The 25,134-nt window shown below is 36.8% G+C and overlaps 1 protein-coding gene across 1 annotated transcript in view; it reads right to left on the minus strand.

Annotated features, from left to right (window-relative positions):
* FAM227B (family with sequence similarity 227 member B) overlaps window positions 1–25,134 on the minus strand; it is a 270,859-nt gene that overhangs the window by 167,301 nt on the left and 78,424 nt on the right. Inside the window, exon 10 of the mRNA XM_004386313.2 lies at window positions 21,231–21,368. Coding sequence (XP_004386370.1) covers window positions 21,231–21,368 — 138 coding nt within the window. The remainder of the gene's footprint in view (window positions 1–21,230; window positions 21,369–25,134) is intronic.

A 25,134-nucleotide genomic window follows, 5' to 3' on the forward strand; every position in this document is an offset into this window, starting at 1 on the left:
TATTGCCTCTTCAATCTCTTCTTTTGTTATGGGTTTGTTTAGTTTTTCTACCCGATTTGTGTTAGTTTAGGCAGGTAGTGTGTTTCTAGAAATTTGTCCATTTTCTCTAGGTTTTCAAATTTGTTGGAATACAATTTTTCATAGTATTCTGTTGTGGTCTTTTTTATTTCAGTTGGATCTGCTGTTATATCACCCATCTCATTTCTTATTCGGGTTATTTGCTTCCTCTCCTGTTTTTCTTTTGTCAGTTTGGCTAACAGTTTGTCAATTTTACTGATGTTTTCAAGGAACTAACTTTTGGCCTTTTTGATTCTTTCTATTGTTTTTGTGTTCTCAGTTTCATTTATTTCTGCTTTAATCTTTATTATTTCCTTTCTTCTGGTGACTGAGGACTTATTTTGTTGTCCCTTTCTATTTGTTTGAGTTGTAGGGTTAATGTTTTGATTTTGGCCCTTTCTTCTTTTTTGATGTGTGTGTTTACTGCTATGAATCAAATTTGAGGGATAGTGCAGCTGGTCCTTAGGCACCCAGTGCCTTTGGCTAGAGGGATTGGGGGGTGCACCACTGATTCTCAGGGTTGCTGTCATGGGCAGCTCAATGGAGTGCGTAGTACTGCCAGCCACTTCTTAGTGGGTGAGGTGGTGTCGAATGCCACAAATCTGCAGCTTCCACTTGGCTGCTGCAGGTGAAAATGGGCTTCAGCTGGAAACCCTGACCATTTTGTCCTAGTGAGGGTGTGCTGTGCCAGGTCAGCCAGCTAGGCACTGATGCAGATGATCTACGTGAATGAAGAGCACTGTGAGTCTGTGCACCCCCTATGCTAGTGGCTGGGTGAAGGGGTGTTTGCCTCTGGACTGGGCTGTGAGTTTCTGGTTTAGGGGATACGACAGTGTTGAATGACACAGGACTGGTGTCGTAGCAGGCAGGAGGTTGGATGAGAAAGGAGTGCTCCTTGGCTTTGGAGCTCTGGTGGGGGATGGGGTATGTTGTATGTGCAGTGGGTTGGGAGCTTGCACTTAACTTTCATATGCCTGGTGTCACTCCTATTTGGTTCTGGAGGTGCGTGCAGATTCACTGCTGCTTAGCTGCACCAGATGGGGTGGACTTTAGCTTCGTATGTTGCTGCTTGCCTCAATTAGTGCATGCGGTGCAGATTCAGCTAGCAGGATGCCAGTGATCCAGCAATCTGTATTCCTAGTTTCTGCTGTTTTTGAATTGTCTCTCCTTCCAATTTTGCTCAGTCCAATTCTTCTGCCTGTCTTTGATTCTTAGGGTTCCAAGATTGTCATATATGTCTGATTCACTTGTTATTTTCAGGTCTTTGTTGTAAGAGGGAGATATGAAGCATCTGACTATTCTGCCATCTTGGCTCCACATCTCCTGTCTTCTAAATTTCTTGAAATAACTGAGCAAGTGCTCCCTTCATTGCATAGGTTTGTTGAAGCATCTCAGTTGGTGTTTTATCAGTTCCTAAAGACTTGTTTTTAACCTATGCTTTCAGCACAGCTTGTACTTCTCCCTTTAATACCAGCATTTCTTGATCATATGCTACATCCTGAAATGACTGAACATCTACTCATTCTTTTTGGTACAGTGACTCTGTGTATTCCTTCCATCTTCTTTTGATGCTTTCTTGGTCATTCAATTTTTTGCCCATACAATCCTTCAATATGGCAATTCGAGGCTTGACTCTTCTCTTCATTTTCAGTTCTTTCAGCTTGAGAAATGTCAAGCATGTTCTTCCCTTTATGTTTTCTAACCCCAGGTCTTTGTATGTATCATTATAATACTTTATCTTCTTGAGGTGACTTTTGAAATCTTCTGTTCAGCTTTTTATTTCATCATTTCTTCTGTTTGCTTGCCTACTCTGTACTCAAGAGCTAGTTTCAGAGTCTCTTCTGACTTCCATTTGGTATTTTCTTTCTTTCTTGTCTTTTTAATGATCTTTTACTTTTTTCATGTCTGATGTCCTTTATGTTATCCCACAACCATTCTGGTCTTCAGTCATGAGTGTTCAGTGCATCAAATCTATTCTTGAGATGGTCTTTAAATTAAGCAGGATGTATTCAAGGTTGTACTTTGGCTCTCTGGACTTGCTTTGTCTTCAGCTTCAACTTGAACTTGCACATGGGCAATTTATGGTCTGTTCCACAGCTGGCCCCTGGCTTTTTCTTGACTAATACTATTGAGCTTCTCCTCGTCTCTTTCCACAGATGTAGTCAATTTGACTCTTGTGTAAACCATCTGGCAAGGTCCATGTGTATAGTCATCATTTGTGTTGTTGAAAAAAAGTATTTCTGATGAATAAGTCATTGGTCCTGCAGAATTCTATCATGTGATCTCTGGCATTGTTCCTATCACTAAGGCCGTATTTTCCAACTTCTGATCCTACATAAGTAATTTTATACTCATGCAAAGCTCAGTTTATATATCTGTGAAGCCTTTAGAATGTTTTTTTATATGTTGTTTAACAAATGCATTAATCACTATGTGAGTTAAAAACACATCTGTACTTCTGTAAAATTCTGTCAGGCAGATTTGACAGCACAAGATATTTCAGATAGCACTGGTAGTGATGCTAGGCCTATGTTCAGCTTAAACTGAATCCATCTGTAAAAGTAAGAGGTCAACGCTTTCCGGTTGATGATACACTGCCTGAAGCACTTCATCTCTTATCCTTGAGCTTGGTGTTCAGTAAATCATGTTTATAGGCCCTCACAGAATTATCTCATATTTTTCAGCTTTTTTTTCACTTCATTACTCCTCTCTGTCATTGTTTTGCTTTGTGACAGTGCTTATCTCAATTCCACGCTAAATTTTTATATTTACATTCTTCAATTTGATGTTGTTTATTACCCATATTACTTAACTATTCATTTGTCCAATTTTTATGATATTTCCTTTTTTATGAAAAAAGTGTTAACTGTTTCCTAATAAATGTTTCTGTTTAGTTTCATTTACTATGTTCCAAAAATATTTGAATTTTTATTCCCTTTCTCAACAAAAATATTTACAATGTTTTGGTATTATTAAGGTTAAATTACAGGTGACGTTTTCTTCATACTACTTTATTTTCAGATTTTCTACATTAATATATATCGTCTTCATGATCATGAAAACAATGACAAATGTGATTTAAAAAAATTTATCTTTCCCACATTTGGGTTTTATGCAGCTGTAAGACAGGAAGTTGCCTCATTGCTACGATGAACAGCATGTTATTTTATATGAATGACAAAACTGGCATCTGCATAGATCATCTCATTTTATGACTTAAATCTACTGAAACTTCATAATTTCATAATTATGTAGTCATTGTTACTAGAGTTTTAGCGGTGGGGGTATCCTGCTGCTTCTTGTTGAATCTGTCCCTTTGACAATCTAGTAAATTACCAAGATGACTGAACTCTTCTTTCCTAATATTCCACAGTCTCATTTATTCCTAATTACTTCTATGACCTCATTAACTTGTGCCTAACATTTAGCAACAGCTTCCTACTTGCTTTTCTGTTTCAAGTTCCTTAAACATCTCAAATCCTGCCTAGTTGCTTAATATTACTAAAATGTCATTTTAACTGTGTTAATACCTGAAGAACTCATGTTGGCTTTAGTTAAAATTCTTTAAAGCTGTATTTAGTCCAAATTCTTTAAAGTTGCAACCAACACTGTCAAGCAATTGGCTCCACCTTTCCTGTCCAATTTTCTCACTGCTCAACATAAACCCTATAGGCTCTTCAGTCCATTATATGTATCATCTTCTACATGCACTAAACTTTATTCTTCTAGGATTTGTCTACAATATCTCTACCATCTAGAAAATGTCACCTTCTCACTGCCTGTCCACAACATGCTCTGCCATTAAGGACAAAATCAAGACTCATCTCTTTAATGAATTATTCCCACACTTACCTCTTACAATGATTTTTTTCTGCTCTAAATTCCCAGTACACTCCAGTGTATGCCATTAATCTAGTATTTGAAGATTAATTTAATGGCTATATGGCCTTCTTTATTTCCATACAATGAGCTATGGTGGTGCAGAGGTTAAGTGCTATGACTGCTAACCAAAACATCAGCAGTTTAAATCCATCAGCCATTCCTTGGAAATCCTATGAGGCAGTTCTATTCTGTCTATAGGGTCAGAGGCGGGGCCAAGATGGCAGAGTAGTCAGATGCTTCTTGTGGTCCCTCTTACAACAAAGACCAGAAAAAACAAGTGAATTGATCCTATATGACAACCTAGGATCCCTGAACGTCAAAAGCAAAGCTGAGGACTGAGTGTCAGGGGGAGGGAGAGACGGTTCAGAAGCAGCAAGGAGTTGCCAGACTTGACCTGGCAGGAGATGGAGGCCTTCAGGCTGAATCAGCTCCTGGTGTGCAGTGAGGCAAGCAGTGGTGCTCAGGAGGTGTTTTCCACATCAGGAGGGGCCCAGTGGCAGAGTCTATTCAGCTAACCAGGAAGAGTGAGAAGCAGCCCTTGATCGGTGAAAGAGAAGTACTTCATCTGGCCTACCACACAGATCAAAACCACCACCTGTTGGGAAAAACCTCTCTCCATTTACCCCCCTGCTCCTGCTCTGCACTGGGTTGGGGACAGCTTCAGCGATTGCTGAGTCCCCTGGGCCGGAAGTAGGACCCACCATGTGCCCTGAGCCATTCTCCTGGCCTTGGAGAGTGAACAAATTAACAAACAGGGGAAAAGATAATCTGCCAGCTCCCCTAAGCCAGGAAATCAGGGTAGCCATTGCTCCTTTGCCTAGGCACAGGCATAAGGGGTCCAAGGACTTTGAGTGACTTTCCCCTGCAGAGACTTGTGTGGGCCCATTTCAACAGCGTGGGCCCTCATTACTGCAGTACAACAGGGTATATACCTGAAGCCTAACTTCAACTGTTTCAGCTGTGAAGTGGCAGGTTCGTGACATTTGACACTTCTCTGCCCATTAAGCAGGGTCTTCATCTACCCACATCAGGGGCCTGAGGACTAGTGGCTCCACCTATGCCACCTAGCCAACTGTGGTGGGGGTCCAAGAATAAGTGGTGTTCCCCAGTCCTTACAGCCAACAGCACTGGGTACCCACAGTCCAGATGCAAAACCCACCCACCTACATGCTCTAGGGAACAGGTACAGGCCTTCCTCCTGGACACTCAGGGGCGGCCGTCAGCCCCCTGCCATGCTCAAAGTGTGTCCCCCTGCTGCAGTTGGATGCCTATGCCTATACCAATCACCCATGTCTGTCTAGGGCCGTAGGTGAAAGCCTTCACCACACACTTGGTGGCCGACTCCCTGGACACCTGAGCTGAATCTGTACAGGAGCAGTGGGTGGACTCCTGGGCTCACATACTTAGAGGCAGGTCTGGCCACCTGGTGGTGGGACATTGAAGCTTCAGGGGCACCAGTGATCAGGCTAGCTCACACGAACAGTTTATTTGGGCATATCGAAGCAAAACAAAACAAGAAGCTAGGACACTGTAAGCAAACATAAAGTAAATGAATATAATAACATATTGATGGCCTGGAGACAACAGTCAATATGAAATCACATGAAGAGGCAGACCATGATGGCTTCAGCAAGCTCAAAATAAAGAATCAAGAAATTTTCCAGAGTAAGAGAATTTCGTGGAATTACCAGAGGCAGAATACAAAAGATTAATATATAGAACTCTTCAAGAGATCAGGAAGGAGATCAGACAAAATGCAGACCTAGCAATACAGGCACTTAAGATTAGAGAAGCTCAACAACAAATTTAAGAGGCTGCAAGAATCCACAGAGAGACAGTATCAGAAATCCAGAAGATTAACAATAAAATTTCAGAATTAGACAACTCAATAGAAAGTCATAGGAGCAGAACTGAGGCAATGGAACTCAGAATTAGTGAGATTGAAGATAAAGTACTTGACACCAATTTATTTGAGGAAAAATCAAATAAAATAATTTAAAAAAATGAAGAAACCCTAAGAATTATGTGGGACTATATCAAGAGGAATAACTTACGAGTGATCAGAGTACCAGAACGGGGGTGGGGGGATAACAGAAAATAAACAGAATTGTTGAAGATTTGCTGGCAGAAAACTTCCCTGATATCATGAAAGATAAGAAGATATCTATCCAAGATGCTCATCAAACCCCACATAAGGTAGATCCCAAAAGCAAGTCACCAAGACATATTATAATCAAACTTGCCAAAACCAAAGATAAACAGAGAATTGTAAGAGTGACTAGGGATAAATGAAAAGTCATCTACAAAGAAGACTCAATCAGACTAAGCTCAGACTACTCAGCAGTAACCATGCAGGAAACAATGCAATGGGATGACATATATAAAGCCTTGAAGGAAAAAAAAAAATTGCCAGCCAAGAATCATATATCTAGCAAAACTGTCTCTCAAATATGATGGCGGAATTAGGGCATTTCCAGATAAACAGAAGTTTAGGGAATTTGCCAAAACCAAACCAAAATTACAAGAAATACTAAAGGGAGTCCTTGGTTAGAAAATCAATAACATCAGATAACAACCCAAGACTATAACACAGGACAGAGCAACCAGATATCAACCTAGATAGGGAAGTCACAAAAATAAAGCTAAAACACTGAAAATAGGGAAACACAGATGTCAATATGTAAATGTTAACAACATTAAAACAAAATGAGGAACTAAAAAATTTAGACACAGATTTTTCATATGGAGAGGAAGTCAAGGCAATGTAAAGAAATAAAAGACTGGCTTAAACCTAGAAAAATAGGGGTAAAAATTAAAGTAACCACAAAGAAAACTAACGATCCTAGAGATCAAAATAAAAAACAAGAAAAATATAGACAGCATACACAAAATCAACAACAATGAAAAAGATGAAAAGAAAATACATAAAGAAAAACAACTCAGCACAGAAAATTAAGTGGAACAAAGAAACTGTCAGCAACACCCACAAAAAGACATCAAAATGACAGCACTAAACTCATACTTATCAATAATACACTGAATGTAAATGGACTAAACGCACCAATGAAGACACAGAGAGTGGCAAAATGGATAAAAAAACATGATCCATCTATATGCTGCCTACAAGAGACACACCTTAGACTTAAAGACACAAACAAACTAAAACTCAAAGGATGGAAAAAATATATCAAGTAGTCAACATTCAAAAAAGAGCTGGAGTGGCAATATTAATCTCTGACAAAACTGACTTTAAAGAAAAATCCACCACAAAGGATAAGGAAGGACACTACATAATGACTAAAGGGTCAATACGCCAGGAGGACATAACTATAATAATATTTATGCACCCAACAACAGGGCTCCAAAAGACATAAACTCTAACAGCATTGGAAAGAGAGATAGACAGCTCCACAATAGTAGTAGGAGACTTCAACACACCACTTTTGGTGAAGGACAGAACATCCCGAAAGCAGCTTAATAAAGACATGGAAGATCTAAATCAAACAACTTGAACTCATGGATATATACCTAACACTCCACCCAACAGCAGCCAAGTATACTTTCTTTTCCAACGCACATGGAACATTCTTCAGAATAGACCACATATTAGGCCATAAAGCAAGCCTTAACAGAATCCAAAGCATCGAAATATTACAAAGCATCTTTTCTGACAATAAAGCCATAAAAGTAATCAATAACAGAAAAAGCAAGGAAAAAAAAAATTAAACAATGGAAACTGAACAACACCTTTCTCAAAAACTACTGGGTTATAGAAGAAATTAAGGATGGAATAAAGAAACTCATAGAATCGAACAAGAATGAAAACACATCCTACCAGAACCTTTGGGACACAGCAAAACCAAGTGCTCAGAGGTCAGTTTATAGCAATAAATGCACATCAAAAAAGAAGGGCCAAAATCAAAACATTAACCCTACAACTGTAACAAGTAGAAAGAGAGCAGCAAAAGGAGCCCTCAGTTGCCAGAAGAAAGGAAATAAGAATTAGAGCAGAAATAAATGAAATAGAGAATAGAAAAACAATTGAAAGAGTTAAAAACGCCAAAAGCTGGTTCTTTGAAAAGATCAACAAAATTGATAAACCAATGGCAAAACTGACAAAAGAAAAACAGGAGAGGAAGTAAATAATCTGTATAAGAAATGAGATGGGAGATATCACAACAGACCCAACTGAAATTAAAAGAATCATAACAGAATACTATGAAAAATTGTACTCTAATAAATTTGAAAACCTAGAGGAAATGGACAAATTCCAGAAACTCACTACCTATCTAAACTAACACAAACAGAGTTAGAATAACTAAGTAAACCCATAACAAAAGAAGAGATTGAAAAGGTAATTAAAAAACTCCCAACAAAAAAAAGCCCTGGTCCAGATGGTTTCACTGGAGAATTTGACCAAACTTTCAGAGAAGAGTTTACACCACTACTACTAAAGGTATTTCAGAGGATAGAAAAGGATGGAATACCCCTAAACTCATTCTATGAAGCCAGTATAACCCTGATACCAAAACCAGGTAAAGACATCACAAAAGAAGAAAATTACACACCAATATCCCTCAGGAACATTGACGCAAAAAGGCTCAACAAATTTCTAACCAATAGAATTCAGCAACATATTGAAAACATAATTCACCATGATCAAGTGGGATTTATACCAGGTATGCAGGGATGGTTTGACATTAGAAATACAATCAATGTAATCCATCACATAAATAAAAGACAAGAACCACATGATCTTATCAATCGATGCAGAGAAGGCATCTGACAAAGACCAACACCGATTCATGAGAAAAACTCTCAACAAAAATAGGAATAGAAGGTAAATTCCTCAGCATAATTAAGGGCAGTTATACAAAGCCAACAGCCAACATTATCCTAAATGGAGTGACTTTGAAAGTATTCCCGTTGAGAACGAGAACCAGACAAGGATGCCCTTTGTCACCACTCTTATTCATCACTGCACTGGAGGTCCTAGCCAGAGCAATTAGGCTAGAAAAAGAAAGAAAGTGCATCCAAATTGGTAGGGAAGAAGTAAAAGTATCTCTATTTGCAGATGATATGGTCTTATACACAGAAAACCCCAAAGGATACACAAGAATACTACTGGAACTAATAGAAGATTTCAGCAAAGTATCAGGATACCGGATAAACATACAAAAATCAGTTGGATTCCTCTACACCAACAAAGACAACTTCCAAGAGGAAAGCACCTAATCAATACCATTTACAATAGCTCCTAAGAAGATAAAATATTTAGGAATAAATCTAACCAGAGACGTAAAAGACCTATACAATGAAAACTACAAGGCACTACTGCAAGAAACCAGAAGAGACTTAAATAAGTGGAAAAACTTACCTTGCTCATGGATAGGAAGGCTCAACATTGTGAAAATGTCAATTCTACCCAAAGCGATCTACAGATACAATGCAATCCTGGTCCAAATTCCAACGGCATTTTTTAATGAGATGGAGAAACAAATCACCAATTTCATATGGAAATGCAATAGGCCGCGGATAAGCAAAGCATTACTCAAGAAGAAGAACAAAGTGGGAGGCCCCACACTACCTGATTTTAGAACCTATTATACTGCCATGGTAGTCAAAACAGCCTAGTATTGGTACAACAACGGATACGTACACCAATGGAACAGAATTGATAATCCAGGCATAAATTCATCCACCTATGAGCAGCTGATATTTGACAAAGGCCCAAATTCCATTAATTGGGAAAAAGACAGTCTCTTTAACAAATGGTGTTGGCATAACTAGATATCCATCTGCAAAACACTGAATCAAAACCCATAACTCACACCATGCACAAAAACTAACTCAAAATGGATCAAAGACCTAAATATAAACTCTAAAATGATGAAGATCATGGAAGAAAACATAGGGACAACACTAGAAACCCTAATATATGGCATAAACAAAATACGAACCATAAGTAACAATGCACAAACACTAAAAGAGAAACTAAATAACTGGGATCTCCTAAAAATCAAAAACATATGCTCGTCTAAAGTCTTCACCAAAAAGAGTAAAAAGACAACCTACAGACTGGGAAAAAAATTTTGGCTAGGACAAATCTGATCAGCATCTAATCTCTGAAATCTACAAGATACTGCAAAACCTCAACAACAAAAATACAAATAACCCAACTAAAAAATAGGCAAAGGATATGAACAGGCACTTTGCCAAAGAAGACATTCAGGCAGCTAACAGACACATGAAGAAATGCTCATGATCATTAGCCATTAGAAAAATGCAAATCAAAACTACAATGAGATACCATCTCACCCCAACAAGGCTAGCATTAATCCAAAAAACACAAAATAATAAATGCTGGAGAGGTTGTGGAGAGACTGGAACACTTATACACTGTCGGTGGGAATGTAAAATGGTACAACCACTTTGGACATTAATTTGGCACTTCCTGAAAAAGCTAGAAATAGAAGTACCATAAGATCCAGCAATCCTGCTCCTTGGAATACATCCTAGAGAAATAAGAGCCATCACACGAATAGATATATGCACACCCATGTTCATTGCAGCACTATTTATGATAGCAAAAAGATGGAAACAACCTAGGTGCCCATCAAGGGATGAATGGATAAACAAATTATGATATATTTACACAATGGAATACTAAGCAACGATAAAGAACAACGATGAATCCGTGAAACATCTTATAACTTGGAGGAATCTGTCTACAGGGTCGCTATGGGTTGGAATCGACTCAACAGCAGTTGTTTTTTTTTTGTTAAATTTTAGTAACATAAATACATACACACATACATATATGTATGTATATATTTTATACATCCTATCTACTGCAGTTACATAAATATAAACATATCTGTGTCTCTGTGTATGTATGTATATATGTGTGTATGTCATGTTTGTGTGTGTGTGTGTATGTGTGTGTGTAGGACAGTGTCAGGTATTGAACTAAGTGATAATAAAATCCATGCTTCAGAAATTTAAAAATAATACATGACTACAGATATGTTATATAACCAATTTTATGAAGATCAGGATGGTTTGGAACAAATGAACCTTTGGAACCACTAACAATCATAAGTGATAGCTATCAGTTTGTCAGAGAAAAACTTTCTTAAGTCTTTAGTATGTTAAAGGTAGAGCCCATGCATTAATAAGCATCATACATTGATCATAACTAGACCTAACTGTAATACTTGAGACTTCAATATGTGCGTACAGGTAGTGTCCAACTTATGACATATTTCCAGTTATGATGAACTGCACTTACGGCCATCAGTGTATCTGGAACCTTGCATCTTCCTGGGAGGAAGTAACAGAAAAATGCATGCAGGAGATAGGGAAAATATTGCTGAGTTATGTGAATATGCTCCAAGCATTTGATCAGGATAATATGATGGAAGAGATTGGTGAAAAAACCATCCACATAGCAAGAACACTGCATACAGAACTTGATATCGCTGATGTGGAATAGCTCACAGATCACAAAGAAAGGGAACTGACAGATCAGAACTTAGTAGATTTTGAAGTGGAAAGAAATACCGAAAAAGAAATCAATAATGAGGAAGAGGAAGGAGAGAAGTTATCAAAAAATTTTACAGTGAAAGGATTAGCTGGATTGTTTTCTAAACTAAATCAGGGGCTTCAGTTGCTTGAAAACTTGGACCCAAATGCTGATAGCTTTGCTAAAGTTGACAGGGAGATTCGGGAAGCAGTGAGATGTTATCCCGAAATATATGAAGAAAAGGACCATACAGACAACCTTTACTAATATTCCAACTAGAAATGCCATCCCCATTCCCAGGGATAATCCAGATGATCCAGAACTTTCCACAAGTGGAGTTATTACCACAACTGACAAAACGCCAATGTTGTCCAACTCTTCTTCATCATTGGAGTAAATTTTATGATTTGTATATTTTTTATGTATATATTAAAATATATCTGTAAGTTTATATGTAATGTTTCCAACCCCTAAAGACAAAGATCAGATTTATAGGGATACTGATAATAAAATGCAATAGTAATGAAAACTAAGAACAAAAACAGGTATTTGACTTATGTCAGAACTGACAACTGCCAAAGCTCTATTTGTCAAATCTCTATTGCCTTGGTAGGAAGCACACACACACACAGAGCAACAGACTGAACAAATTCAGTTGTCTCTGAAGAAATATTTCTCACCAAGAGCTGCAATACTAGTCTTGTTATTGTTACTAACTTTCTAGGTGACTTCATTTTGTTTGTTTGAGAGGATCCAGTATTGTCCTTATAATCCATGTTGCAAGATGAACTTTATTAATGAAAACTTTTCCTAATGTTTTGTCAGATCCATACTTTAACTGATTTACTCTAATGAAAACCTGGCTATCCTCTGAGGACACTGCTTCTCCTACAACCCTCTTAGGTGAAGGCTCTTTTTTTCTCCCACACCATTTATACTATGGAGTCTGGAGATGTGTGGTAGTTATGTGTGTGCCTACCACACATACTGTATAATTTATTTAATAATGTTTATTAGTTACTGTCTGTCTCTCCTCACTAGCACAAAAGTTCTACAAGGAAAAGGATCTTATCTGTTTTGTTCACTTATATATCCCAAGCACCTTTAACAGGGTCAGGTACAAACTAAGCACTCAGTAAATATTTGTTTACTACAATTCACTGACCAAACAATGAGTACCTCCCTATCAAACATTATTCTAATATCTAGGCATGGAACAAATGTGGTTGTTTCAAATGAATAGCAACGTACCACCTTGTTGTGTGCAAACTGGTCACTAAATCTCTCAGAAGTATTCATATTCCTATTACTCACTTTCCCATATCATGGCATTTTTATGAAATTTCACTCAACATAATACGTTAATAATGTATTTCATAAAAAAAAATAGAAACCCACTGTGTTTTCATGCTATCCAGCACCTCGTATCACTGCTACCGATCAACTGACCAATATATGTGGGAGAGGCATTTGCAGGTTATCCAATAACAGAACACGATATATTATCTTGGAAGCTAAATTAGTAATTAGAAAGTTTGTCATGAGCATGGTATCAAAGCAAAAGGAGGTAAAATGGTTTTGAAAAATTAATTAATTTAATTAATAAAAAATTAACCTACAATGATCAAATCTGCATAGTTGTATAAGAAAAAACACTGCCAATTCTGTTTCTTTGGGCTGTCTCTATTCTACGCCTCATGTCGTTCACCCAACTTCTGTTCACATAGGCTTTTTCCACATAGTATAAAATACAACCAATAAGGTTTTCACTAATTAAATTACTACTGCATTGGGAGTTTAAGCCCCTGGCCATCTCACTAGTGTTTCAGGAGTTTTTCACTCTTTAGCCATGCAAAGATTGATTTTCTTTCAGTCATGAATGATGAAAAACACAGTATGAAGTTTTACTTGCCTAATTCTCAGAAAGCTACCTTATTTCCAAGTTTTAAGGGTTATTTTTTATTGTGCCTAAGCATTGCCAAAGTGAAGAAGTAGCAAAATGATAGAGCTGCAAATAAAAGTTCAAGTAGCTCTTTATACCATGTACAATCCTAATCCATCTGGCTATTACTTTGAAATATTTCTGTAACATGGCCATTTGATAAATATCAACTGATAGATTTGTATAAGTAGTTATCAAGTTTCATTTTTATCTTTTATCTCCCTACAGCACCAAGTACAGTACTGGGCACATAGATACTTAAAAGTTACATGTTAATTGAATATAAAGATTTTTTTACTGCTTGTGGTTTAAGAAACAATAAGGTATGTTAATGTTTTAACCTTAAAGACCAAATAAAGAGGAAAAACTGGGTTTAAAAACTGGGGGAGAAGTGTAAAAATAGTTTTGCAAAAATGATTTTTATTTGAGTTTAAAAGGTTATATGGTATTCTACCACAGTAAGAGAAATGACCATTAAACTTTAGTCTTGTAAATAATCTAACAATACATTGGTTAAGGGGAGCTGGCTTGTAAATCTTGAGTCATTCCAGACACTGAAATTCTATAACTGTTTACATTCCAGACCTAAAAGGGAGACATGCCATTTTGTTTGAAAGGCAAATTTTAACTATCTTCTGTCTGATTGTTTCATTAAAAACAAAAATAAAAACAGAAAATTCTTTTAGTTAAAATTCTGGAGAAACGTTAATCCCAAATGAGCATCCCAAATGTCAAGAAGAAGAAATTATATTTTAAGTATATTTTGGGTTTTTCTTAGGGTTCTCTAGAATAGCACAGCCAGTAAGATAATCTATCCATCTATCCATCCACCCACCCATCCATCCATCGACCCATCCACCTATCATCTATCTACCTATCATCTATCTGTCTGTCTATCTATCTACCTACCCATCTACACAACTACCTACCCACCCGCCCGCTCACCCATCCATCCATCCATCTATCTAATCATCTATTGAGATATTCACTTTGAGAAACTGGTTTGTGAGATTGTGGGGGCTGGCAAGTCCAAAATTGGACATATAAATAAAGAATTTTTGGAACAAATATAATTGAGACAGAAGCTTGTAAGTAGCATTTCCTACAAGAAGAGAAAAACTTTCTGGATTGTCTCTACTAACTTTGGAGTACCTGACCATGTTCTCTTGGTGGTCAAAAACAGCAGTCACATTCTGCTGATTATTTTAATTACCGATTGTTGAATATCATCAAATATTAAAATGTAAAACAGGGAGGCTGAATTAAATCTATATGTATCAAGATGGATAAATCTAGAAAACAATGTTGAGTGAAAGAAAATCAAAGATAGTTTCATACAGTAAGATATTATCTTTCTATAATATGTAAGGAGCACTGGTGGTGCAGTGGTTAAGGGATATAGCTGCTAATCAAAAGGTTGGTAGTTCAAATCCACCAGCTGCTCCATGGAAACTCTTTGGGACAGTTCTACTCTGTCCTCTAGGGTCGCTATGGGTCAGAATTGACTCGACGGTGGCAATCTTTTTTTTTTTTTTTTTTTGTAATATGTAATATTGTTTTCTGCATTTTTACACAAAAAACAATATTTTATGTTATAGAAAGAAAGGATGTCCATCAATTTTGGTATAGTCATTACCCCTAGGGAGGGAGGGAAGAATTTAGGAGTGGTATAGTAGATCTGGGAAAAAAGGCCTGAAGCAAATATAGCAAAATGTAAATATCTGTTTAATGCAGGAAATATCATTCTTCATACTCTTCTGCATGTATGAATAAAATATAATAATAAAAAACATCTAAAAAAAGCTTCTATGTAAAGTGGTGGAATAAACATAGGTATTTTTAACACGGCTCCCAGCCCTCAATTAAATAACTATGAAACATATAAACAGGAAAATCTATATCACTGCCACAAGTAAATATAAAAATTGATAATATACTCAAAATCTGTGAAATAGCACCAAATTCTTAAAAAGTCTTTGATAAAAAATACATTTCAACCACTTGTTGAGAAAGTACATAGGAAGAGTTCTAGATAGATCCATATCCCCACTGGCAGAAACCTACTTGGAAAAGAAAAAGCTGCATTGAAATGAAATGTTTAGCTGGGAATCCAATTAAAAGTCTCTACTTAAGGTCACTTTTGCCTCATCAGTCTTTGGGCACCTGGTAGAATGGCAAGTCTCTGACAGAGTTGAAATATGATGTAGAAGACTGTCATCTTTACTAGGTTTTCCATTGTTTGCTTTTATCCTAATCTCTAGGGCACTTCCAGCTTTTGCTCCATAATAGAACTATTCTTGGTTTAAACAACATTTACCAAATGAGTTTAGTTACCTTTTTCTTATTAAAAACCTATATATATACATTCAATGTTTATGATGCAGCAGGACAAATTTAGTCTGTCATAACATACCAAGTGAGAGCAGGATTTTTGCCTTCCTCTAGAGATCCTATTTCCTCAAGGTCAGAGGATACTCTCAAATAGTGGAATGAATTTTTGCTCAGATACCTGAAACAGTGGCACTTTTGCTTCCTCATCAGTCTGGCCATGTATATTTCTATTTATCAATTGAAATATTTGTCTAAGACCTTTACGAGGTCTGTGACAGAGTTTGGGGAAATCCAAGAATTTTAAATATATTCCAGCATTGGGAAAAATTTATGAAAACTATAATTAACATTAAGACATATTTTAGTGATATTTTTAAATTTTAAAGACAAATTAAAAAATTTTTAGAAATATCTAAATATAGAGTAAAAGTAAAGAAAAAATCCTATAAACTAATTGTAAAGGAAGAACAAAGTAAGTTGGCTTTAGACTTCTCTACTAGACTAATAGAAGATAATGAAGGAATGCACCTGTGAATGTGAGCTTGTTGGGGAAATAAGGCCTTTCTTTGAAGATATTATCAGTTAAGTCATACTGGAGGAGAATGGGTCCTAATCCATCTGCGTGGTCTTATAAAAAGGAAGAACAGACATGGAGAGTGACACACATGGGCAAGACACCATGTGAGGACCCATCTATAAGCCAATGAACTCCAGGAAATGCCTGGGGCTATCAGAAACTGAAAGAGACAAGGAAGGCTCTTCCTCTAGAATGGACAGTGTAAGAAAATAAATTTCTGTTCTTTCGTTATGGCAGCCCTCAGAAACTAAGACACTCTTCAAAAGACACTGTTATGAAAATGGAAAGGAAGGCCATGGACAGGGACAAAATATTGATAAAATATATATCTGATAAAGGACTTGTATCTAAAATATATAAAGGACTCTTATAATGCAGTAATAAAAAGACAACCCAATTAAATATGGCCAAAAGATTTGCACAAAGATTTCACCAAAGAAGATATACAAATGGCACATGAAAAGAAGCTTATTATAATCAGTCATTAGAGAAATTATAATAAAAGCATAATCGGATACCATTATACAGCCGCGAGAAGGCTAAAATTAAAAAGACCATACCAAGTGTTGCCGAGGATGTGGGATAACTAAAACTCATATACTGGTAAGAATGTAAAACTATGCCATGATTTTGGATAACAGTATGGCAGTTTCTTAAAAAGTTAAATATACACCTATCATGTTATCCAGCTATCCCACTACTAGGTATTTACAAAAGAGAAATGAGATCCTATGTCCATACAAAGATTGTACATGAATATTCATAGCAGTTTGATTTGTAATAAACAAATCCTGGAAACAACACAAATGTCCATCAACAGGTGAATGGATAAACGAATTGTAGTATATTCTTACTATGGACTACTACTCAGCAATACAAAGGAACAAACTATTAATATATGCAATAACATGAAAGAATTTCAAAATAATTATATGGAGTGAAAAACTCCAGACAAACAATAGCACATACTCTATATTTCCATTTATATAAATTTCTAGAAAATGCAAATTAACCTATAGGGACATAAAACAGATCAGTGGTTGACTGGGGATGGTGGTAGGGAGATATAGGATGGAGGAATTACAAAAAAGCATGAGAAACTATTGGGAGTGATGGATACATTCCTGTCTTGATGGTTGTGATGGTGTCACTAGTTTATACATATATCAAGACTTACCAAATTTCATACTTTAAATACAGGCAGTTCATATTTATACTTTAATGAATTTGAAAAAAAAAAGTAATGATTTGAAGCAAAACTTATAAAACTATATAATATGAGGTTTGTATTTATGTAGATCTAATATATATATAACAATAATAGCACAAAGATGGGTGAGTGAATGAACTACATTGTTCCAAGTTCCTACAATTTAAGTGAAGCAGGACAATATAACTTTAAGTAGTGCTTTGATAATTTAAGGATGTATTTTTTAAATCATTAAAACGACCACAAAAAATACAAAGAGGAATAGCTAAATAGCCAATAGTGGAATTAAAGTGGAATACTCAATACATTTGATTAACCAAAAGAAGACAGGAAAGTAGACTAGAGAAACTAGAGAAACAAGAAACAATAATTGAAAATAAATAGGAATATTGCAGAAATAAAACCAATTATATCAATAATTACATTAAATGTAAATGAAGTAAACACTCCAATATAAAATAAAATTGTCAGAATGAATAAAAAAGCAAGATCCAACTATAGGCTGTTTACAAGAAATAGACTTAAAACATAGAAATGGGGGTGGTGGTTCAAGATGGTAGCATTGTCAGATGCCTAATAATGTCCCTCTTAAAACAAAGACCCGAGAAAACAAGTGAATCAGATATAGATGACAACTTTGGAACCCTGAGCATCAAAGGCAAGGCTGGAGGATCTGACTGAGTACCAAGGGGAAGGAGAGACTACAAAAACAGTGGACACAGAGAAAAATGGATTGTCGGCATCCTGCCAGCTGAACCTGCACAGCACGGCCATACTGAGATAAAGCAAGCATCACCTGGTGCAGCCAAGCAGGACTGACTGCACCTGACGAGATAGGAGTGCTCCCCACCCTGCGAAACTTAAGTGCACTCATATCACCCACTGTGCCCTCCCAGCCCCCTTGTGCCTGAGGCCCGTGGACCTGCAGTGCCATCCACCCCCCTCATCAATCCCCCCTGTGGCACCTACCACTGCCCTGCCCCGAGACAGGGGCCCATGGACCAGTGGCACCTGCCCCTTCACTCAGCCACTCATGCTGGGGACCCAAGGATTGGTGGCACCTGCCTCTCTGCCTGGCCACCAGCCCTGGTGACCTGTGAAATTTCAGCACCTGCTTCTCTGCCTAGCCACCCACACTGAGAGCCCATGGACAGAGAGCACTCCCACATCTGACCACCACCCAAGCTGGGAGCCCATGGTCCGGCAGTGCCCCCACTTCTGCTTAGCCACCCACAATGGGAGAAACTAGAAATCCAAAAGATTAACAATAAAATTTCAGAAACAGACAACTCAACAGAAGGACATAGGAGCAGAAATGAATTAATGGAAGATAGAATCAACAAAATAGAGAACAAATTCCTTGATACCAATTTGTTTGAGCAAAAGTCAGAAAAAAGAAAGGGGGAAAAAAAAAAAAGCAGAAGAAGAAAGCCTAAGAATTATGTAAGACATTACCAGAAGGAAAAATTTACAAGTAATCAGAATTCCAGAACAGGAGGAGGCAAAAAAAAAAGCCCCAAACAAATAAACAAAAAAAAACCACAGAGAGAATTATCAAAGTTTTGTTGGCAGAAAACTTGCCTAACATCATAAAAGAAGATACCCATCCAAGCAGCTCAACAAACCCCATATAGGACAGACTCCAAAACAAAGTCACCAAAACATATCATAATCAAACTTGTCAAAACCAAAGACAAAGAAAGAATCCTGAGACCAGCTCAGGAAAAACAAAAAGTCAACTACAAAGTGGAACCAGTAAGACTAAGCTGTGATTACTCAGCAGAAAGCATGCAGGCAAGAAGGCAATGAGATGATATATATAAAACTTGAAAGAAAAACATTGTGAACCAAGAATTATATATCCAGCAAAATTGTCTCTCAAATATGATGGCGAAATTAGGACATTTCCAGATAAACAGAAATTAAGGGAATTTGTAAAAACCAGACCAATCTTACTCATTAAAGTCTATTGCTGTAGAGTCAATTCTGACTCATAGTGATGCTATAGGACAGAGTACAACTGCCCCATAAGGTTTTCAAGGAGTCGCTGGTGGATTCAAACAGCCAACCTTTTGGTTAGTAGCCAAGCTCTTAACTACTGAGCCACCAGGGCTCCAACCAACCTCACAAGAAATACTAAAGGAAGTTCTTCAGACAAAGAACCAACATCAGACAACAACTTGAGATTAGGACACAGGACAGCATCAGCCAGATACCAATCCAGAAGACAAAGAATTCTCAAAAATAAAACAAAGCTAAAAGACTGAAAAAAGGGATCCAGAGATGTCAGTCTGTAAATGATGCCAATGTCAAAATGAAAAGGGGGAATAAATGGTGTAGTTATAGAATTTTCATATTAAGAGAAAGTCAAGGCAATATCAAGAAATAAGACTGCTTTAAACGTATGAAAATAAAGGTAAATTTCAAGGTAACCACAAAAAAGTTAATAAACCTACCAATCAAAATAAAAAAGAAGAAAAACATAAAGACACAGTAAACAAAAAATCAACAATAACAAAATAAATGAAAAGGAAATCCATAAACAAAAAGATCTCAGCACAGGAAATCAAGTGGAACAAAGAAACTATCAATACAACACACACAAAAAAAGTACAACAAAATGACAACAGTAAACTCATATCTATCAATAATCACACTGAATGTAAATGGCTTAAATGCACCAGAAAACAGAGTGGCAGAATGGATTAAAAAACACGACCCATCAATATGCTGTCCAAAGACACACCTTAGACACAAAGACATAGTATATTAAAAATCAAAAGACAGAAAAAATACATCAAGCAAACAATAACAAACAAAGAGCAGGAGTGGCAATATTAATCTCTGATAAAATAGACTTCAAGGCAAAATCCACCATAGAAGACAAGGAAGGACATTATATAATGATTAAAGGGTCAATCCACCAAGAGGACATACCCATAACAAATATCTATGCACCCAATTACAGGGCTCCAAAATTCATAAAACAAACTCTAACAACATTGAAAAGAGAAACAGACAGTTTCACAATAATATTAAGAAACTTCAATATACCACTTTCGGTGAAGGACAGAATATCTAGAAAAAAACTCACCAAAGATTCAGAAGACCGAAATGCCACAACCAACCACTTTGACCTCGCAGACATATACAGAACACTCCACCCAACGAGAGCAAAGTACACATTCTTTTCCCATGCACATGGAACATTCTTCAGAATAGACTACTTTGGTGAAGGGAAAGACCACAAACAATATAGGGGAAGTCAGCACAGCTTTACCAAGACAAAGTCATAGAAACTTCCTAGACACATCTAAATACTTTGAGGGATGGAGATACTGGGGCTGAGGAGTAGGGACTATCGTCTTGGGGGACATCTAAACTTCTCATGACAAAACACGTTATTAACCAGTCAGCAATACAGCTAAAAGTGAGAAAAATGTTTATAGTGTACATGAAGACCAAAAAATTCCTAAAAATAAAATCTAAACATACCATCACAGACAAATGGGAAAATGATTTAAGCACACCAACTTTTATAATAAAAAAAAAAAGCAAAGCAATATTCAAACTACTACAGCACCAATCTGTAAGTCAAATGTTACTTTAAGATCCTCTACCAAAAAAAATTCTGACTAATAAATAACCTAATATACTTGATTTGGGCTATCTATTCCATTCTGTAGTTTACAACAAATTTACTTACTAGCCATTATGCGTTCTTGACTGCTTGCAATCATTTCCTTTAGAGATTTTTCAGGTGTTTTCTTGCTACCATGTATGGTTGTTGTGGTGAGTCCTTTCAGTTTCCAGTGGGTCCAAAAGCCTTTTTGAGGTTTTAAACCTGTTCATAAAAAATGTACATTTAGTAAAATAAATTCATATTTTGAAAATGTCCTTTGTCCAAGCATTTTTATTACTATGATACATTTCAACCTCACAACAATCCTGAGTATTGTCAGCCTAAAGTTTCAAACAGGGGAACTCTGATACAGAGATATTAATGTCTTGTAATGCAAAACAGTGAATTAGAAAAGAGCTGAAACTTGATATCATCTTCTGACTTAGGTACTTTTATAATTATGGTCAGAAGATCTGGGTTCAAGATGAAGACATGATTTATCAAAAAGAAATCAGCCAAGTTCATAAATGGACATAAGAGGAAGTTGATCATTGCAAATACTAGAACAGTACCCAAATATCCAACAACAGTAGATCCATACAGTGCACTATTAAGTAGGTATTATCAACTATCTGGTAAATATTTAGTAACATAGAAAGACATTCATGATGTGTTTCTCTGTGAAGGACAATTTTTCTTTCTTTGTATACATGTATAGCTATTGCCTCTGAGTGTAGGTGATTATCATTTTTTAAAATTTTGCTTGTCTGTATCGCCTTTTAAAATAATATTTATGAATCAATTATAGTACTTAAAAAATATCAACATTTGTTACTTTTAAGCTATGTAGGATTGGACAAGTTATTTAACCACTCAACAATAAGAATAATATAAATTCCTTTGTATACTTCATATGGTTGTTCTGAGGATCAATTCAGATAATATGTTAAAGTATTCAATAAATGGCAGCATGCTATACAGATATGAGCTAATGTTATTATCACTTTTACTGTACATTAACATACTAATAAATATAACTAATATTTTCTTAGAAGTGAGTGTTCAATGAGGATTATTTGCTATACTGGACTATCAAATTAGAATTTTCTAAGTGTTTTTAGACACACATAACAATTAATTACCAATAGACAAAATATGCAGAAGCCTTCAGTTTGATTCACTTGGGTGCTTCTTGATAGATTGTCTAATGTTGAATAATTCTTACATTTCCGGGACAAATCTTACTTGGTCTTGATTATATTAAGAGAAATAACACTGATTCATTCAACAAAACACTGTGTACTATGTGCTTGACACACACACACAGAAAAACCCAAGCCCGTTGTCGTTGAGTTAATTCCGACTCATGGCAACTATATAGGACAGAGTAGAACTGCCTCATAGAGTTTCCAAGGAGCAACTGGTGGATTTGAACTGCTGACATTCTGGCTGGCAGCCAAGCTCTTAACCACTACACCACAAGGGCTTCAAGAGAGGCCCTTCCTAACCTTGAAGCAGATGTGAAATTATTTAACACAGTGTCTGGTCCATAGCTAGCACTTAATACAAGTTACTTTCGTTGTTGCTCCTTTTCCAAATTAACTACTGGTTGAGCTGTGAGTACATTTCAATATTAATTACAAACAAAAAAATTAAATTAGTTACTAAACATGGACTGTTCCAAAGAACGGCATTAACATGGGGCACAACCCTCAAATGAAGTGTGTTCTACATCTTTAGCTTTGACAATTTCTATAAGCTTTGGAAGGATCTATTAAAGGGTTTCCAAAGAATTTTTTTTTTTTTTTACCATACAGGGGTTTAAAATAAATGGCATACAAATCAATGCAGTAAAACACAAAAACATCTTGAGATAACCTGGTAAGTTACATAGATTTTAAATTAGTTTTTATTTTATTAAATTTATACAGGAATGTAAAAAGTCAAATATTATAAAACCCAGTAGTTTCCTCACTCACCCCAAACACCGTATCTTGCTTTTCAAAAACAACCACCTTCATTTGTATTCATACCCATATCTTATTCCCCAAAGGCAGGCTATAATGCAACTTTTTTTTTTGTTTGTTTCTTGTTGTAGTTTAAATGAAGTTTACATTTCAAGTTAGTCTCCCACACAAAAATTTATACATGTGACCCTAATTGCTATCCCCATATTGTGACAGCACATTCCTCCTTTCCACCCGATTCCCCATGTCCATTCAACCAGCTCCTAACTCTCTGCCTTCACATCTCACCTCCGGACAGGAGTTGCCTGTTTAGTCTCTTGTATCTACTTGAGCTGAGAGACACACTCCTCACAAGTATCACTTTATGTCCCCAGTCCAGTCCAATCCCTGTCTGAAAACTTGGCCTTGGAAATTGTTTTAGTTCTGGGCTGACAGAGAATCCAGGGGCCATGCTTTCTGGGGTTCCTCCAGTCTCAGGCAGACCATTAAGTCTGGTCTTCTTACTAGAATTTGAGTTCTGCACACTACCTTTCTCCTGCTCCATCAGGGACTCTCTGTTGTGTTCCCTGTCAGGGCAGTCATTGGTGGTAGCCGGTCACCATCTAGTTCTTCTGGTCTCAGGCTGATGAAGTCTCTGGTTTATGTGGCCCTTTCTGTCTCTTGGGCTACTACTTTCCTTGTGTCTTTGGTGTTCTTCATTCTCCTTTACTCCAGGTGGTTGGGACCAATTGATGCATGTCAGATGGCCGCGTGCAAGCTTTTAGGACTCCAGATGCCACTCAACAAAGTAGGATGCACTCAACAAAGTAGGATGCAGAACATTTTCTTAATAAGCTTTGTTATGCCAATTGACATAGATGTCCCCTGAAAGCATGGTCTCCAGAATCTACCCCTGCTACTCTGTCCCTCAAAGTGTTTGACTGTATTCAGGAAACTTCTTAGCTTTGGTTTAGTCCAGTTGTGCTGACTTCCTCTGTAGTGTGTGCTGTCCTTCCCTTCAACTAAGATAATTTTCATCTACTATCTAGTTAGTAAAATACTCCCACTCCCTCCCCACCCTCGTAACCATCAAAGAATGTTTTCTTCTGTGTTTAAACCTTTTCTTGAGTTCTTATAATAGTAGTCGTATACAATATTTGTCCTTCTGTGACTGACTAAATTCACTCAGCATAATGCCCTCCATATTCCTCCATGTTATAAGGTGTTTCAGGGCTTGATCGTTGTTCTTTATGATTGCGTAGTATTCCATTGTATGGCTATACCGTTATTTGTTTAACCATTCGTCCGTTGATGGGCACCTACGTTGTTTCCATCTTTATGCTATTGTGAACAGTGCTATGAACATGGGTGTACATATATCTATTCGTGTGACAGCTGTTATTTCTCTAGAATATATTCCAAGGAGCAGAATTGCTGGATTATATGGTACTTCTATTTCTAGCTTTTTAAGGAGGCGCCAAATCGATTTCCAAAGTGGTTGTACCATTTTACAATGCCAGCAACAGTGTATAAGTGTTCCAGTCTCTCCACAACCTCTCCAACACTTATTATTTTGTGTTTTGGGGATGAATGCTAGCCTTGCTGGGGTGAGATGATATCTCATTGAAGTTTTTATCTGCATTTCTATAATGGCTAATGATCATGAGCATTTCTTTATGTGTCTGTTAGCCGCCTAAATATCTTCTTTGGTGAAGTGCCTGTTCATATCCTTTGCCCATTTTTTAACTGGGTTATTTGTCTTTTTGTTGTTGAGGTTTTTCAGTATCTTGTAGATTTTAGAGATAAGATGCTGATCAGATTTGTCATAGTCAAAATTTTTTTCCCAGTCTGTAGGTTGTCTTTTGATTCTTTTGCTAAATTATTTTGATGAGCATAAGTGTTTGATTTTTAGGACCTACCAGTTATCTAGTCTCTCTTCTGGTGCTTGTGCATTGTTACTTATGGTTTGTGTTCTGTTTATGCCATGTATTAGGGCTCCTAGCGCTGTCCCTATTTTTTCTTCCATGATCTTTATTGTTTTA

This window comes from Trichechus manatus, unplaced genomic scaffold, assembly GCF_000243295.1.
Source record: "Trichechus manatus latirostris isolate Lorelei unplaced genomic scaffold, TriManLat1.0 scaffold00161, whole genome shotgun sequence".
NCBI lineage: Eukaryota > Metazoa > Chordata > Mammalia > Sirenia > Trichechidae > Trichechus > Trichechus manatus.